The sequence below is a fragment of the Bidens hawaiensis genome, unplaced genomic scaffold (genome assembly GCF_021521415.1).
Source record: "Bidens hawaiensis isolate Kalapana, Puna unplaced genomic scaffold, B.hawaiensis_p1.1 tig00019208_1, whole genome shotgun sequence".
NCBI classification, from domain to species: domain Eukaryota; kingdom Viridiplantae; phylum Streptophyta; class Magnoliopsida; order Asterales; family Asteraceae; genus Bidens; species Bidens hawaiensis.
This window is the reverse complement of record NW_027492914.1, coordinates 249645-267351: the sequence shown is the minus strand read 5'-3', so window position 1 is coordinate 267351 and position 17707 is coordinate 249645. Positions and strand designations below refer to the sequence as shown.

Sequence of the window (17707 nt, the reverse complement as noted above, 5' to 3'; positions counted from 1 at the left end):
TAGTTAAGCTGATATTTAATCTGTCATTCCCCCATTTCTCACCATGGATGGTCTTGTCGTTGAGGGCGCCAAAACAATTTTTAAGTTCGTCTATTCAAAAATTAAAACCCTTTCCAAATATGAAGAAAAAATTAATGAACTCCGGGAAGAGATTGCAAACCTAAGAAACAAAAAGATGGTGATTGAAGAAGATATCACCTTAGCTAAAATGGAGGGAAAAGTTCCAAAACCACAAGTAAGTGAATGGTTGATGAAGGCTTCTCGAGCAGAAGATGATGTGAGGCCACTGCTAAAGATGGCTGATGAATATGCTGATGGCAGGGGATCCAAGATAATGCAGTGCTGGACAGTGGAAAAGAAACTCGAGCTGGTGAAAGAGCTAAATTCTAGTCACTGCGAAATAAGCTCCCCAATTAAATCCGTTATGGAAATGGCAGTGCCACCTCTTGTGGGACAGAGAGCAGCATCAGATATGAAACAACTTTTGGAAATCCTAAACCGGGATGAAATCAGAACGATTGCTGTATGGGTGAAGGGTGGCATAGGCAAGACAACTTTGGTCAAGAACTTGAGCAATGAGCTTTGTTTTTCCTCTCCAAATTCTTATGATATTGTCATATGGGTTCAAGTTTCTAGATCATTGGATTTAAGCGCAATCCAGTCGCAGATTGCCAAGAGAATTCATCTAAAACTGGAAGCGGGTGACACCACTCACAGGATAGCTTGTAGAATTCTTGAAAGACTGAAACTGAGAAGGAAGATCCTCCTGATTCTTGATGACGTCTGGGAAAAGATCGATCTTGATGCTGTGGGTATACCATCAAGGGATCCCTGCTGTAAGATCCTTTTAACCACTCGATCTCGTGATGTGTGTAGACAAATGGCCGTTGATGTCTTTTTTCAGTTAAAACTCATGATCGAAGAAGATGCTTGGAATCTTTTCGTTCACAGTGCAGGACCTGTAGTTAATTTAGACGGTATAAAATCTCCAGCGAGGAAAATTGTTGCAGGTATCAATGGTCTGCCATTGGCAATCAAGACTCTTGGGAACTCTCTAAGGGAGAGACCACATATTGAATTGTGGCAAAACATGTATCTTAGGTACCGGTACTCATCACCCTTGTTCAAGAACATTGAGAAAGAGATATTTGGGACTCTAGCAACAAGTTATCATTCCTTACCAAGTAAGATTCTGAGGCAATGTTTTCTGTTTTGTTCTTTATACCCAGCAAGCTTCTTAATAGATGTTCGTGAACTCATCCAATGTTGGGTGTCTGATGGCATAATAATTGAGAACAAAACTGTAGAGGAAACATTTGACTATGATATTGCTTTAGTCGAACGCCTGAAGGACTCATGCCTACTGGATCAAGATTCAGAAGGAACTGTGAAAATGCATGACATTTTTCGCGACTTAGCCATACTTCTGTCCAAGAGTCAAGAACTGGTGTATGGGTTTCACACCCAATCTGGCTTTCCATTGTATCAGATGCCAAATGAGTCTTCTAGAAGAGTTTCTTTTGTATGCTGCAGAATCAAAAAGTTGCCAGTATTACCTGTAGGCTCACAGCTAAGTGTCCTGCTTCTCCAAGATAATCCTATACAGAAAATTCCAAACGAGTTTTTTCACAATCTTAAGTCTTTAAGAGTACTGGATTTTAGCAAAACTCGAATTACTTCTTTGCCCCCGTCTTTTCTTTGCCTGAGTGAATTGCGTGCTCTCTTTCTGAGGGACTGTTTGATAGAAACACTACCTTCCTTTAAATCTCTTGGTAAACTATTAGTTCTTGACCTTTCTAGAACCAGAATAAAAGCTCTTCCTAATGGGTTTGGAAAATTACATTGTTTAAGAGAACTAAACCTGTCTTGCACACCCTTTCTGAATAAAATAGTAACTGGAAGCATATCAGGGTTATCAAGCCTTGAGACTCTAGATATGTCTCGTAGTTCTTATAACTGGAATCCAAAGACGGGTGCAAATCAAAAGGCAACATTTGATGAGTTACTATCAATGGAACACCTATCGGCCCTTCAAATAAGACTGGACTCAGTTAAATGTCTTAAATCTGCATCTTTTTTGCTCAAGAAATTAACAAGATTTGATATCCATGTTAGTCCATGGAGCCATGACTCAAACCATCATGTTGCTAAACACAATTACAAACGATTGGTTCTTATGGGAGTTGATCTCCCGCAAGAAGACCTTCAAGATCTTCTACACAACACAAGTTCTCTGGATTTGTTAACATGTGTAGGCATGACACAACGACACTGGTTGAGCCTATCATCATTGATATCACTCACTATATCAAATTCCAATGAGGTTACACATTTAATAAGCAAGGAAAGAAGTTCAAGGGAAATGTTTCCCAATCTACAACACCTGGTTCTTGATCATTTACAAAGTTTAGAGGCAATAGTTGAGGGGATAATTCCCAGAGGCAAATGCCTCATAAATCTGACAACAATAAAAGTTTTGGAATGTCCAATGTTAAAAGTAGCGGTATCTTATGCCATGCTTCGTCATGTAAAAAAGCTTGAAGATATTAGGGTGAGCAGTTGTGAAAATCTGTCTTGCGTCATTGAATCAGGGAAGCATGAAGAAATTCTGCCTAATTTAAGGGTACTAGAGATAAGCAACATGGTTAACTTGAGATCAATCTGTGATGACACATCAGTTTTCCCAGTGTTGCAGCAGATTAAAGTTTTGCATTTCTCCGGGTTGAAGAAACTTCCTCTTTCAATCTCCAATTCATGCAGCCTGAAAAAGATTGAAGGTGATATCAAGTGGTGGAATAGTTTAAGATGGGATAACGATGAATCTAAGAACTTTTTTCAGCAACACTTTCAAGCCTACCCTAGGGAGAAGAACTACTCGAGAAAGAGAAAATACAAGTGAGAAAATTATTTAGAGTGTTGTCTCTGCCTTTTGTTGATTATTTTTAACTATGTGTTGCTGGCATTGATCTCAGAATATACATAAAAGCATCAACAAAACATACTTGTTCTATATTTAAGTTTCATATACCAATTGCATGCTCGAATAAATTTACTTTCATTTCTTCCCAACCTCTCTCCTAGGATCACGACAATTGTATTTTGCATAATAAGCCGAAACAATATAGGTTCCTTTTAAATAAACAACTAATAATCTACTAGAGTAAAGTGCCATTTTCGTCCTCGTGGTTTGACAAATAATGCGAATTTAGTCTAAAAAGTTTATTTTTCGCATATGGACCTTCCACGTTTCCCAGTTCTTGCCAATTACATCCAAATCACTAACTCCATTAAATTTAATCGTTAAGTCAAGGGTAGATATGTCTTTTCACTATTTCTTTATTATAATACTTATTTCAGTGAACTACTCCCTAATCTTGTTAAGTTTGGTTGTTAAACCCATCGGTGTGCCCTTCACGTGAGGAGCAGTTTTGTTCCTTCTTTTTTTTTTCTTTTTCCCTAAATACACCCAGCCCCTCATATGAGGGGGTTGCGAATTAGGACTAAGGTTTATTTGGGGAGAAAAACGACAAAATCGATCGTCATATGAGGGCACACAAATGTGTTAACGAAAAGACTTCACGAGGTTAATAAATTCGGGTTTAACTGCAAGTGAAATGAAACATAAACGACAAAAATTGCAAACTTGAAACTATTGGACTAAAACCGCATATTTGAAAAAACCACAAGGACGAAACCGCAGTTCACTGAAATAAGTATTATAATAAAGAAATAGTGAAAAGACATGTCTACCCCTGACTTAACGATTAAATTTAACGGAGTTAGTGATTTGGATGCAATTGGCAAGAACTGGAAAACGTGGAGGGTCCATATGCAAAAAATAAACTTTTTGAATTAAATTCGCATTATTTGTCAAACCACGAGGACGAATATGGCACTTTACTCTAATCTACTGCTAAATCACTTAATCCATCTAATGTGGGATTTGAACCATCAACCTCCAAAGACGCCAAAAGCCCTTTGGTGTTAAACAATATAGGTACTATCTCTTAGTTGGGATCAAAACAATTGTATATTGCATTATAACCAGAAACAGTATAGGTACTATCTCATAACTGAAACTATAAGATAGTTGTGAGATGTTAAAGACCAGTCAACTCATGGCCAGCTGATAAATGTTACTTAATATTTTGTTCTTATAAGTACAGGGACTTGTTCTGATAATTCTTCATAGTTTGTAATGTTTAGTCCTATTTGTGAAGCATGCAGAAGGTGGAGGACAAAATGTGTCAGATTAGAAAGTTTAGTTTGTTAATTTAGGTCCCCGTTTTGTTATTTAGTCTTTTGTATTTGTTTAGTCTGTTCACGATGTATTTAGTTAGCTTGTTGGTCTATTTAATGTATGTTTGGGCCTGAGGCCTTGTAATGCTAAGCCCATTGGGTTGTTTATAATAGAAGTGAGCATGGAAGGTGAAGCATGCACATGCTAAAAAAAACCTTTTGAAAAACAAAATCTTATCCTCTCACCAACTCTCACTCTACTCTCTCTTCTTTCCATTTCGGACAAATAAGCAAACACAAAAAAGAAACGATATCTCGGTTTCTTACTAGTGATTTCAGCTAGCTAGTAAGTGAGATTGATTCAAGAACACTTGTTGTTTGATCCGTTCTAAGGACATACAATTGGTATCAGAGCTTTCGGCTGTACTAGTTGTAGTTCTTGGGTCACAACCTTGGATTTTGGTCTTGTTTGTGTGTTAAAGACTTGTGTTCAAGTGTTAAAGTGGGTTTTCGGGTTCACTTGTTGTTACAGTAGTATTCACAAGCTTGAAATAAGCGTGTTAAAGTGTTAAAATGGTATTCGGGGTTTGAAAAAGTGTGTTCTTGTGTTCTTGAAAGTATTTGGATTCAAGAAGATTATGAGGTTAAGCTTAAAAGTTTGTGTTTAAAGATCTACAAGTGTTCATCGGGTTTCTTGGTAGATTAATCGAGTTTCCATATTTGGCTAAAGTGTACTTTTGTGAAAATCCATGCATAAAGTGAAGTTGTACTTTCAGGAAAAAGCATTCGAATCAAATTCACGAACCATTCGAATCGAATCAACAAAACCAATCGAATCAAGTTTGAAAACCAATCGAATCGAAATCCAAAACCAATCGAATCGAGTTTCTATTCGATTCGATTCCTTTTTCAATTCGATTCTATTCAAATTTCTATTCGATTCGATTCAAAATTTAATTCGATCTGTTTCAAATTCAATCCGTTTGTACTTAGAGCTTCTTGGCAGAGACTGTTACTTTGTGTCATTTATATATGTTAGCTAGTTGGACTTTGTTTCCTTGTATGTTTAGGCCCAAGGCCTTGTATGTTAGAGCCCATTGGGCGACCAATAAACCATTTAGATATTTGTTTGTATTAAATTTGGGTAAATTGTTTAAATCATGTGGCATATTTATGTTCCATTTGTAGACGGTTGCACACAATTTGAGAGAAGACTTTCAGAATTTTGAGAACTTTTGGTGATGTAAACTTCAAGCTGGAAGGAGCACTATACAATAACCCAAACAGTAACGTGATTATAGAGGTAGAAAGTGATTGGAAATATTTGTTAGCAAAGTATTTTACAAGTGTTAACACCCAGCGTGTTGGTGCTGAAGCAATGGATGTTATTGATAGTACACAAAATTATTTCTCACCCGACACGATTAACGAGTTGGACAAAAAGGATTCATGCCGTGAATAATACAATCAAAGGGGCATGAGCACACACACTATTTGTAGTGTGTGTATCTCATGCACAACCAACCTTTTTGTCATTTTACTAACCTTATCCATCTACAAACTCTCTTTACTCACTCCTTTCTTCTTCCCTCACGGAAATAAATATAACCAAACAAGATCCGAGATCTCGGTCCTCACTAGTGACTTCCGCTAGATTGTGTAGAGGTTGATCCAAGTAGACTAGTGTTGTGTTGTTAGATCCGAACAAGGGACCTACAATTGGTATTCGGGCTCTACTAGTTGTAGATCTCGGGTACAACCTTGGATTTTGGTCTTGTTTGTGTTTAAGACAGGTTTTCAAGTGTTGTAGTGGGTTAGGGTTACAGGTACCTTAAAGTGAAGATAAAATGTTCATAAGTACATAACTTCATGTGTTCAAGCTTCGGGTTAAAGGTTGAGTGTTAATTTGTGAAGGTTCAAAGGTTAAATGCTTCAAGAATTCAACATTTGGTGTTTAAAAGTGTTAAAATATGGATGTTTTTTAGATCCATAAAGGGTCAAAGTTGATTGAGGTGATATCCTTAAAAAGGAAGATCTTGAAAAAGGTGACAGAAAGTACAATCTGTACTTTCCCTAAGTACTGTTCTAATCAAATCGAATCAAAATTTGTCGAATGGAATTGAAGTTCTCTTGTCAAATTAAAGCTAATCTAATCGAATCCCAAAAGCAGTCGAATCGAATTTCAGTCTAATCGAATCGAATTCAAGATATCTAATCGAATCCATTTCTAATTGAATTGAATCACCATTCGATTAGATTAGATCATTCGATTAGAAAACATTCCCAGTCGATTAGATTCAAACCATTCAATTAGATCACAGTTAATTCAATTACATTAACCATTCGATTACTCCTTATTCGATTACTCTCCATTCAATTACTTTGTATTTGTGTTTTTAACATAATCTGTTTGTGTTTGTGTTTGATCTTGAATTGATTAAGCAATGGATAATGCAAGTTAAGAAGTTAAGAATGAAGCTGTAAGAAGATATTTGATCTTTGAATACGAGGCCGGAACTACAACTAAGCCTCCAAAGCTACTGAATTGGGACAATGAATTTGAAGGGTTCAAATGGCGTTTTAAGAACTAAATTAGAATTCTTGATTATAATATTCTTAGACCCCTTGAGCAAGGTCCACACATTCCATGACTACTACTGCTGATGGCCAGGTTCCTAAGCCCAAGAATATTCTTACGTTGATAATGATAGAAAAATGTTTAGTGATGCTCATAAAGCTTTTGGTGTTCTTAGTGTTTGCCTCTCACATGAAATTGCTCAAACTTTGAGACATTACACCACTGCCAAGGGTCTTTGGGATGCCTTGGTTAGCAAGTTGAGGGTAATACTGAAATGAGTAATAGAAGAAAAGGAATGCTGAAGGGTGAGTTCAATATGTTCAATCATGTGCAAATTGATTCAGTCACTAGTCTTATTCATAGAGTTGAAACATTGATTGCCAAGATCAAGAATGTTGGAATTGACTATGACTAGATTGAAATCAAGTACCAGTTGTTTAACTCCGTTCCATATGCATGGAAGATCCTTGCTAATTTGACATCAATTATCAAGTCATTTGAAATGGATGACAAACTCAGGATGGGCAATCATATCAGTTATCTCAATCAAGTTGGGATATCTACAGGATCAGGAATAAGCACAACATTTCTAAGCCAAGCACACCCTACTGTTCACACTACTAATTCTGCCTTCAAGAAAACTGCAACTCCTCGAGCACCATCGAGTTAAAGCTCCTTTCAAGAAGCCATTGACAAAGCTGTTGCATAAGCCTTAGAAGTCCATGGGATCAAGAAACCCACAAACAATCAAGCTAATTATGCTCCTCAAACACTTTCAGCCGATGACTCTAATGTGGCACTATTCCATGCCTTTATGGCAAGCCATGAGGAGTTGTTACAAGGAAAGTTGCTTCCTCCTTTATTTGAGCAAGGAGACCTTCCCGAGATCAACAAGAAAGATCTCAAGAAAATGGACATCAAGTACCAGCATGGCTATTCACCGAGCATTCAATTTCATGAAAAAAGTATGGAAAGAACAGCTTAGAGATTCTGATGGGAAGAGTATTGGGTTTGAGAAAGAAAAGCTACGTTGCTACAACTGCAATGAATCAGGTCACTTTGCAAGAGAATACACCAACCCACCTATGGCTGTTAATGACATCAAGATCACCGAGATGTCTGACAGTGAGGGTGCAAAAAGAAATGACAAGAAGCCCGTTCCAAGTTACTCCTCAAAGTCAAGAGTCCCAAGAATTGGTCAAGGAAGCACATCCAAGGGAAACTTCGAGTCGAGCTCAAAGGCTATGATCACCCGAACAACTAAGGCAACTCAACTAGATTGGGAGGATGACCAATTTGAAGATATGAAGAATCCTCTAACATTTGTAGGAATGACCTTTACAAATGAAGTAAGCACCTCATCAAGCCCTGCTGCTAGAAAACCTACACTTACCTCTTTCATTCCTGAGGTACACCAACTTTGCTCACAAGCTTGCATTAATAAAGTTATGAACTATAGAACTCATAATGCTGTCCTTATAGATGAAAATCTTAGCATTAAATGCCAGAATGATGATCTTAGGAAAGCAGAAAAGATATTTGCCACTAGGATTAAAACTCATAATAATGATATGGCTAAGCTTAATGAAAAACTAGCTAAACATCAAGAAAGACGTGTTGTTGAATTAAATGCTAAAATTGAGAAATTAGAGTTAGATTTAGCTCAAAGGAAAATAGCCATTCTGATAAGCTTAATGGAATAATTGGGACACAGATTAGGGTGAGATAAAAGACGGGAATAGGCTATGATAATATTGCTGTTCCACTTCCTTTTAATGAGAATTGTACTAGCCTTCCTCACTTTAGTTTTAATTCCCCACCTGAGGATGAAATGGTCTATGGTATTGGACACGTTCCAAAACCAAAGACATTTACTCCTGTTGTTCCCAAGACCATTGATCCAATTCTTCCATCAATTAGTCCTAATGGTAGTTCATCTTCTTCGGCAGATTGTGTAGAAGAAAGTGATTGGTGGAAACGAACAAGGGTTATGGAGATAAAAAGATTTTAAATTCACTTTTGGATTCAAGTGTGAATCTAAAACCATCTGGTATACTTTGAAAAACATTTGAACAATCATGTACTTTGTGAGAGTGTTGATGTTGGCACTTCTTTAAATGATATGAATAAAAATGATGTCTCTGTGTCTGATAGTAATTGTGAAACAATATTTGATGAGACTTTCAGTAACAGAAATGTACAAGAAAGTGTGTTTGTTGAGACAAGCATACCTAGTTGTTCGTCAAGAGATTATAAAGTAGAGGGTGATAAAACAAAAGGAAATTGTTTTAAAAATGAAAAACCTAGTACCTCAAGTAAATATTTACCGCCACATAGAAACAATTTTTTCCAATCAAATAATCAATTTCATCATCCTCAACTATACAATCACTTTGACAACAGCTACTATGGCTGCCCTCAACAAGATTATGTGAACTCATTCTATTCAAATGTTTTTAATGATCGGGGTTATAGATCCGATAACTTGTTTGTTCCTTTCCAAGCATCACCATATGCACCACAACCAGCATATCATAGCTCTGACGAGTTCTATAGGGATAACAAAAAAGGCTTTGTTATGTTTGTGGTAACCCATCTCACCTAGCAAGACATTGCAAGAACTAGTATAGAAAGCAACGAGAAATGAAAAGTCAGTTTAATCAATTCTGTTCTTGGGCTACACAAAGCTCAAGAACAAGAAATGAATAATCTGATAGTTCAGCCAGTGAAATGAAATGGATGTGAGATCCAAGAATAAGAAAACCAGTAAACCACCTTTTTGGATAACCAAAAAGGAAAGAGCAAAAAGGAATTCTAAGACTGAAAAGTCAAAGAATTCACCAAAAAGAAACAAGAAAAGGAATCCAAAGATTGAGAAATCTAAGGATTTCGTTTTAAAACCAAGAAGAAGACAGTCTAGAAAATCTTTCAAAAACATGAAACCTGCACGTGCATGGATTCCTAAGGACTGTTCTTCTGACTCTGACACATCCCAAAACTTCATAAATGAGGACACGAAAATAAAAGACGATAATTCTGTGGTCGACCTTCCAGAGACAACTAAGTCTCGGGAACCCATGTCTGATTAGTTTGCTAATGTGTGTAGGGTCAGTCAAGAAGGTCTGTCAATGTATTTGGTACCTAGACAGTGGGTGCACCCAATGGAAGACGAGCCCTTGCTGTTCGACGTTAAACTGTTCAATGGTGGACACATTTCTTTCGTTGGATACGTGGATGGTAACATCACAAAAAGAGGAAGAGTGTCAAATGGGATCCTGACGTTTGATGACGTCAATTTGGTGGAGCAATTGAATCACAGTCTGCTAAGTGTCTCACAAATATGTGATCGACAGTACTCCACACTATTCACTGAGATTGAATGTTTGATTCTCAAACCAGGTTTCAAAGTCCTAGAAGATTGGAGTTTGATGCGTACTCCGAGGCACAATGATGCTTATATATTAGACATGAATAGCTCTTATTCACGTAGGACCGCTTCATGTTTAATAACTAAGGCCTCGGAGAACGACTAATCTCTATGGCATAGACGTCTTGGCCATGTAGACTTTAAAAACTTGAACAAAATGGTCAAATGTGAGCATGTGAGGGGATTGCCTGTTAAAACTTTCTCTTGCATTGAAAAATGTAATTCATGCTCTAAATGCAAGAAACACAAGCTCCCTCACAAGCCTAAGATGATCAACAGATTCCATTCTTCAACTGTTACATATGGATTTATTCGGTCCTATCCATCATTGGAAATCGGCCGAAAAGCCCATTGTCTTGTGATTACTGATGATTACTCTCGTTTCAGTTAGACTTTCCTTTTAGGGCACAAGGATGAAACCACTCAGTTTTTGATCAAGTTCATTACACTCGTGGAGAGGCAGACAAACAAGAAGGTGAAATTTACAAGAAGCGACAGCGGGACAGAGTTTTGCAACCGAACTGTGGATGAATTTTGCAGTTCAAATGGAATAGACCGCCACTTCAATGCCATATACACTCTGCAACAAAATGGAGTAACTAAACGTCGGAATTGAACACTGATTGAAGCTGTTAGAATAATGTTGTCAGATTCCAAACTTCCGTTGTTCTTTTGGGGTGAAGCAATCAATGTTGCTTGTTTCATTCAAAACCGTGTGATCATCAATAAACTCTTGAAGAAGACTCCATATGAAGTCTACTACAAGACAAAGCCGCAAGTAAACTACTTCAAGACATTTGGATATCCATGCACCCTGATCCAAAGTTTGCTGAAAAGGAAGACGAGTGTTATTTTGTTGGTTATGCCACTAACAAAACCACTTATCGTGTCTACAGTAAGAAAGACCAAGCTGATCCTGGAATCATTCAACGTTGACCGGCAAGAGCTTAGCACTACTGATGCTCGCACGGGAGCCGACTGGTTGTTTGACTATGATTACTTTTTCAAACAATTCCGTGGCATGTATACTCCACCACCTGCAAACACTCAAGTTCCATCTTCTTTACCTTTACCTGAGCCTCTATTGAATTGATGCAATCCATTATCAACAGTTTTCCTGAAGTGAATCTACCTGCGCCTTCCAACAGAATAGTACCACCTATTGCACTACCACCTGGTCCCTTGCCAGAAAATAATCAAGTTGTTAACAATCCTAATCCTTAATCTGCCGATTCAACTGATATGGTTGAATTCGAAGATGTACCTGACACCGATTCAGATGACTCATTTTAGTCTGTCGACAATGTGAAACCATATCAGACTGAACTCGTGGCAGACATTCAAGAAACTCCAAGCGTGGTAGAATATGTTGCCACACCTCCCTCTTATGAAGAAGTAATTCAAGTTGCTGCTGCCATCGAAGAATATGCTGCTGGTGATTCTGACAATACTACATCAACACCCATTGATACAATTGCTGTTCCATATGGTGAACATATCTGGGATGAACAAATTTCTCAAGAACATCGAGTTGATCAACCTGATTCAATTCAATTAGCCACTGATGTTCTTGTCAATGCTCCTCACACTTTTCATCATGTGGAGAATTTGTCGGTTAATCTCCAAGCAGAGCCTGTTATCATTGTTGATGATGTTCCTCAATTACCCATCCATTGAAGTCATCCCATAGAGAACATCATTGGTTCTTCATCCGCTGGCATCCAAACAAGGAGAAAATTTGGTACCATTAACATATGTCTTTTTGCTTATTTTATTTCACAAGTTGAACCGAAGGACTACAGAGTGGCCCAAAAGGAAAACTCGTGGGTTGAAGCTATGCAAGAAGAGCTGTTGCAGTTCAAGAAACTTCATGTTTGGAGGCTAGTCAAGATTCCAGAGAACAAGAGACCTATTGGGACGAAATGGGTATTCAAGAACAAGAAAGATGATAAAGGGGTGATTATTAGAAACAAAGCAAGATTGATTGTGCAAGGTATCTCTCAACGTGAAGGTCTATATTACGACGAAACTTATGCTCCTGTGGCTAGGCTTGAAGCAATTCGTCTTTTTCTAGCCTATGCTTCATACATGAATTTCAAAGTCTGTCAAATGGATGTGAAGACCGCTTTCTTGTATGGAAAAGTAAAATAAGAGATCTATGTCAAGCAACCGGCAGGTTTTGAGGATCTTGATCGTCCGAATTATGTTTACCGTCTTGATAAAGCTCTCTATGGCCTTCACTAGGCACCTCGTGCTTGGTATGCTACCCTAGCAGAACATTTGTTAGGCCCATTTTGTATTAGTCTTTCGTATTTAATTGTAATGTGTCGTTAATGTACGTTAGCTAGTTGGACTTTGTTTCCTTGTATGTTTGGCCCAATGCCATGTATGTTAGAGCCCATTGGGCCGTGAATAATACAATCAAAGTGCATGACCACACACTATTTATAATGTGTGTATCTCATGCACAACCAACCTTTTTGTCATTTTACTAACCTTATCCATCTACAAACTCTCTCTACTCACTCCTCTCTTCTTCCCTCATGGAAATAAACACAACCAAAGAAGATCCGAGATCTTGGTCCTTACTAGTGATTTCCGCTAGCTGGTGTAGAGGTTGATCCAAGTAGACTAGTGTTGTGTTGTTAGATCCGAACAAGGGACCTACAAAAACCTTCTTTATCTTTGAAGTGGCGTTTCATGAACCATATAAGAATTAATGACTATGCTCTTCTCAGATCAATTGAGAATGGTCCTCACGTTCTCACCACTGATACGGCTAGTGGACCAGTTCCCAAACATGTAAGGCCTATACCAATGATGACAAAAAGATGTTGAGTGATAATAAGAAGGCCTATGGTGTCTTGAGTGTGTGCCTCTCACTTGAAATCGCTCAAACTTTAAGAGATCACAACATTATAAAAGGTCCATGGGATGCATTGCTTAACAAATTTGAAGGGAACGTGGAAATGAGAAACAATAAAAATTCAATGTTGAAGGGTAAATTTAACATGTTCAATCATATACAAGGAGAAACTATTGGATCTCTCATCCACATGTTTGAAACTTTGATCACCAAGATGAAGAGTGCTGGGATTGACTATGATCAGATAGAAATCAATGACAAGCTGTTAAACTTCTTACCCTACACCTAGAATAGTAGCATCATCACATCAAAAGAACAACCAATTTACCGATAACATCTCTATCTGGCTTGACTTCCACCATAAAGTCATCCAAATGGATGACAAGCTACGATTGAGTAACCATATAAGTTCTTTGAATCATGCGGGAATCTCTACTGGATCAGTAGTCAACACAACTTTCCTTAGTCAAGCTCATACCACCGTTCATCCAGTTGATGGGGTGAAGATGTTTTCTGCTCAACCAACACAGACTTCTGCATTCAAAACCTCTGCAAGTGAGCAAACACCATCCGGTTTAAACTCCTAACAAGAAGTAGTAGACAAGGTTGTTGAACAAGCATGGGAAGTTCATGGGATCAAGAAATCTGCAAACAACTCATCATACACTACTTCTTAAGTTGATGAATCACATGTTACGTTGTGTCATGCCTTTATTGGGAAAGCTTCTACCTCCTTCATTTCAACAAGGAGACATTCCTGAAATCAATAAAAAAGATATCAAGAAAATGGACATCAAGTTCCAGATGGCCATGGGTGTTTATTGCGCTTCAAACTTCATGAAAAAGTATGGAAGAAACAGCTTCAAGGATTCTAGTGGGAATGGGATTGGTTTTGACAAGGACAAACCTCGGTGTTACCACTGCAATGAAACATGGCATTTCATGAGGGAATGTACAAATTCATCCAAGCCTACCAACGACATCAAGATTACTGAAGTCTACGAAAACGAAGGTGGTAGATAGAGTGAGAAGTGGCAAATTAATCAGAGCACCTCCTTAAAACAAAGAGGTCCCAGAATAGGTTAAAGCAGTCCAACAAAAGGGAGCTCTAGATCAAGCTTAAACTCAAAGGACATGGTCACTCAACTGAACCAGATTTGGAGGATGACCAATTCTGTGAGCTGATAAATCCACTTACCTTCGCTGGGATAGTGTTTGTGAATGAAGATCACCCCTCGTCAAGATCTGCTGCAGAAGAATACCAAACCGTATCTAACATTCCCGAGATAAACAAATTCTTCTCTCAAGCTTGTATTAATATAATAGAGAATTATCGAACTCACAATGCTGTATTGACATGATGAAATTGTAAGTATTAAATGTCGGAATGATGAATGCAAAAAGGCTGAGAAGATTTTTGCCATTAGAATTAAAACCCATAATAATGATATGGCCAAATTAAATTAAAAATTGTTTCAGTCTAATAAACTAGCTGAGTTTCATGAAAGACGAGTAGTTAAGTTGCATGTTAAAATTGAAAAGCTAGAATTATACCTTGCCCAAAGAAAGGTAACTGTGGATAAGTTTGAAATGGCTTTTAATAAATTGAATGGGATTATTGGGACACAAATTGGGGTGACAAAAAGAACAGGTTTAGGCTATGGTCACACAACAGTTCCTCCACCATTCAATGAGAACTACACTAGCCTACCCCATTTTAGTTTCAATACCTCACCAGAGGACGAAATGGTCTATGGAATTGGTCATGTAATAAAACCAAAGATACTCGTTCCTCCAGCCTCCACAACTGTTGGTCCCATTCCTATATCAGTTAGTTCTAATGAGGATTTATATTCTTCAACAGGTTATGTAGAAGAAAGTCGGTGTGTGGAAAAGGACATGAGTTGTGGACATATTAGCATTTTAAATTCACTTTTTGATTCTAATATGAATCTAAAACAATCATTTGTCAACTTGGTCTGTAATAATAATACTTTTGGATCCATGAAAACTATATTGACATCATCTGTATGATCATGTAATTTGTGAGAGTGTTGATGTTCATACTTCTCAAAATGCTTTAAATGAAAATGATGGTTTTGTTCTAGATAGTGATTGTGAACCTATTTATGATGAAACTTTTGTTAAAAGTAACGAGAATATAAATTTGGTTGATGAGATGAACATAACTTGTTGTTCGTCTAAAGATTGTAAAGTTGAGGATAACTTAAACAAATGGAAAGTTTTTGAAAATGCAAGGGAAAGTACTTCAAGTAAATATATTCCACCTCACAAAAACTCATTTACTCAAACAACTAATCATTGGAAAACTTCTCAACTGTACAATCATTTTGATAATAACTACTACGGTCCTCATCAACAAAATTATGTTGATTCATTTTACACAAATGCTTTTGATGATAGAGGTTACAGATCAGATGGTTTTCATGTTCCTTTCCAAGCATCACCTTTCCCACCACGTCAAGTGTGATGAGTTCTATAGGGTATCTAGAAGAAAACATTGTTATGTATGTGGAAACCCATTTCACCTTGCAAAACATTGCAAGACTTGCACCGAAAATAGAGGGAAATGAACAATCAGTTTAATAAGTTATGTTCTAATGCTTACAAGAACAATGACTGAACGATCCGTTCGGTGAAATGGACGTGAGATCCAAAAACCATGAGAAAACCATAAAACCTTTTTAGATAACTAAGAACACTACAACAAAAAGGGTTTTTTAGTACGCACAAAAGCGTCCTAAAATGCTATTTTATAGTACATTTCATTTAACATGACCAACTATAAAGGCTTTTCATGTAAAGTGGTCGTAGTAAGTCTCGGAACTCAAAAAGTGTCCTGATATCCCAAATAAGATTATGAAACCAATTTTATGGTCGCATAAAATATCCATTAACAACCCAAAAAGCGTCACAACAAAAACATATCAGGACACTTTTACAATGTTTTAACATGTGCTTACCTATCTTTAATCTTTTAATACACATACAAGCGTCCTTAAAAATTAATTTATAAGACCCTTATGGTGTAACATTATAGGTACTTTAGTACAAGAAAAAAGTCCTGATATCTCAAATAAGATTGTGAAACTAATTTTATGGTCGCATAATATATTCATTAACAACCCAAAAAGCGTCCCAATAAAAACATATTATGACACTTTTACAATGTTTTGACATGTGTTTACCTAATCACTAGTGAAAAAAGAAGTGAGGAAATATGACGTTTTTCAATCAAATATTGCCTTAAAAGTCAAATAAAAACATAGCTAGAAAAGAAAAGTGAGCAAATAAACAACATATCCAAAACAATGAACCCTTTTAAAAGTAGCTAGAACAGCTAAAGCATCCATATTGACCATTAGTCTACATTATTCATTTTTTTAACATACATATTATTAAAGCATTCAGTTTAACACAAATAAAAACAATTATCCAAAAACCTTCGATAGCACTGGCATAAGCTAGAATTCTTTGCCACTGATCAAAACACAGAAAAATGTTTGTTAGTCACGATTAAAGATTAATATAAAGCAAAATCCCTTTGTTAAAATCGGGATGCAATTGAAATAAATAAGCCATAATAGAGTCAACATTAATACAAAGCCCTTTGGTGCTAATAAAAAACCCATAATAATATGTGCGATATGTGTTGTCAAAAGCCCTTTAGTGCGTGTAGGCCTTGAGGTCAAATGAACGACAAGTCAAAGTGGATGAATGTGTCAAAGTGACTTAACCATCCATGTAATTAACTCTCAATACAATAAATAGACTGTGTCCCGAGGGCCGAGTCTCACTCTCAAGTGTACTAAACAAATAATTTATAGAACATGAAAAACAAATTAACACTTATAAAAGACTAGAATACTAATATACTGACCTTCATCCATCCTCCTAATCCTTGTCATCACACAACGACATAAACAAAGTATTACCCGTACAGTTGCAACGGCTTATACAACACCAGCTGCTCCGAGAAGGTGACCGATCATCGATTTTGTAGAGTTCACTCGCAACTGCAAAATGTTAAAAAAGTTTTTCTTTATAATATTGTTAAAAAACAAACACATATTTCTCTGTTTGGTTTGGTTTGGTACCTCTTTGTTATGGCCAAAACAATGAAGAAGAGCTTGGTATTCCTTGAGGTCACTAGCAGGTGTTGATGTATCATGCGCATTTATGTAGTTCACATCCTCCCTGCTCACCCCAGCCCGCGACAATGCTTTCTCTATACATAAAATCACACCTGTACCTAATGATAAACATAAACACATCAATCACATTCTTCATCTTCATTTCATTTATAAACCAGCCAACAAAACAATATACATACCTTGAGGATGAGGCTCTGTCATATGATAAGCATCACAAGTGAAAACAAGTATACGAGAATAGTTTTGTGTTTTCTTTCAAGAAAACAAATAGGAAAAAGCATGAAATCACCTGGTGTCGTGTGTAATAGACTTTTCTCAAAACAAAAAATGATGCACTTGACTCGCTAACCGTTACCTGGTACAAGTGTTTAAGTTGTGAGAATATGTGTTCAACAACACATGACTCTAAAACCCAAGTATGG

General features: G+C 37.0%; 2 protein-coding genes across 2 annotated transcripts; both read left to right on the top strand.

The window, feature by feature from the left end:
- LOC143557874 (disease resistance protein At4g27190-like) lies at nt 1–2953 on the top strand. Its single transcript, XM_077046843.1, has one exon. It carries the CDS (start codon nt 44–46, stop codon nt 2897–2899), a length of 2856 nt encoding a protein of 951 aa, XP_076902958.1. The 5' UTR covers nt 1–43; the 3' UTR covers nt 2900–2953.
- A 7931-nt stretch (nt 2954–10884) lies between these two features.
- Nucleotides 10885–12395, top strand: LOC143557881 (uncharacterized). The gene is made up of 4 exons (XM_077046849.1): nt 10885–11267; nt 11357–11444; nt 11565–11897; nt 12039–12395. The coding sequence occupies exons 1-4, from the start codon at nt 10885–10887 to the stop codon at nt 12393–12395; spliced, it is 1161 nt and encodes a 386-aa protein (XP_076902964.1).
- Nucleotides 12396–17707: the final 5312 nt, after the last annotated feature.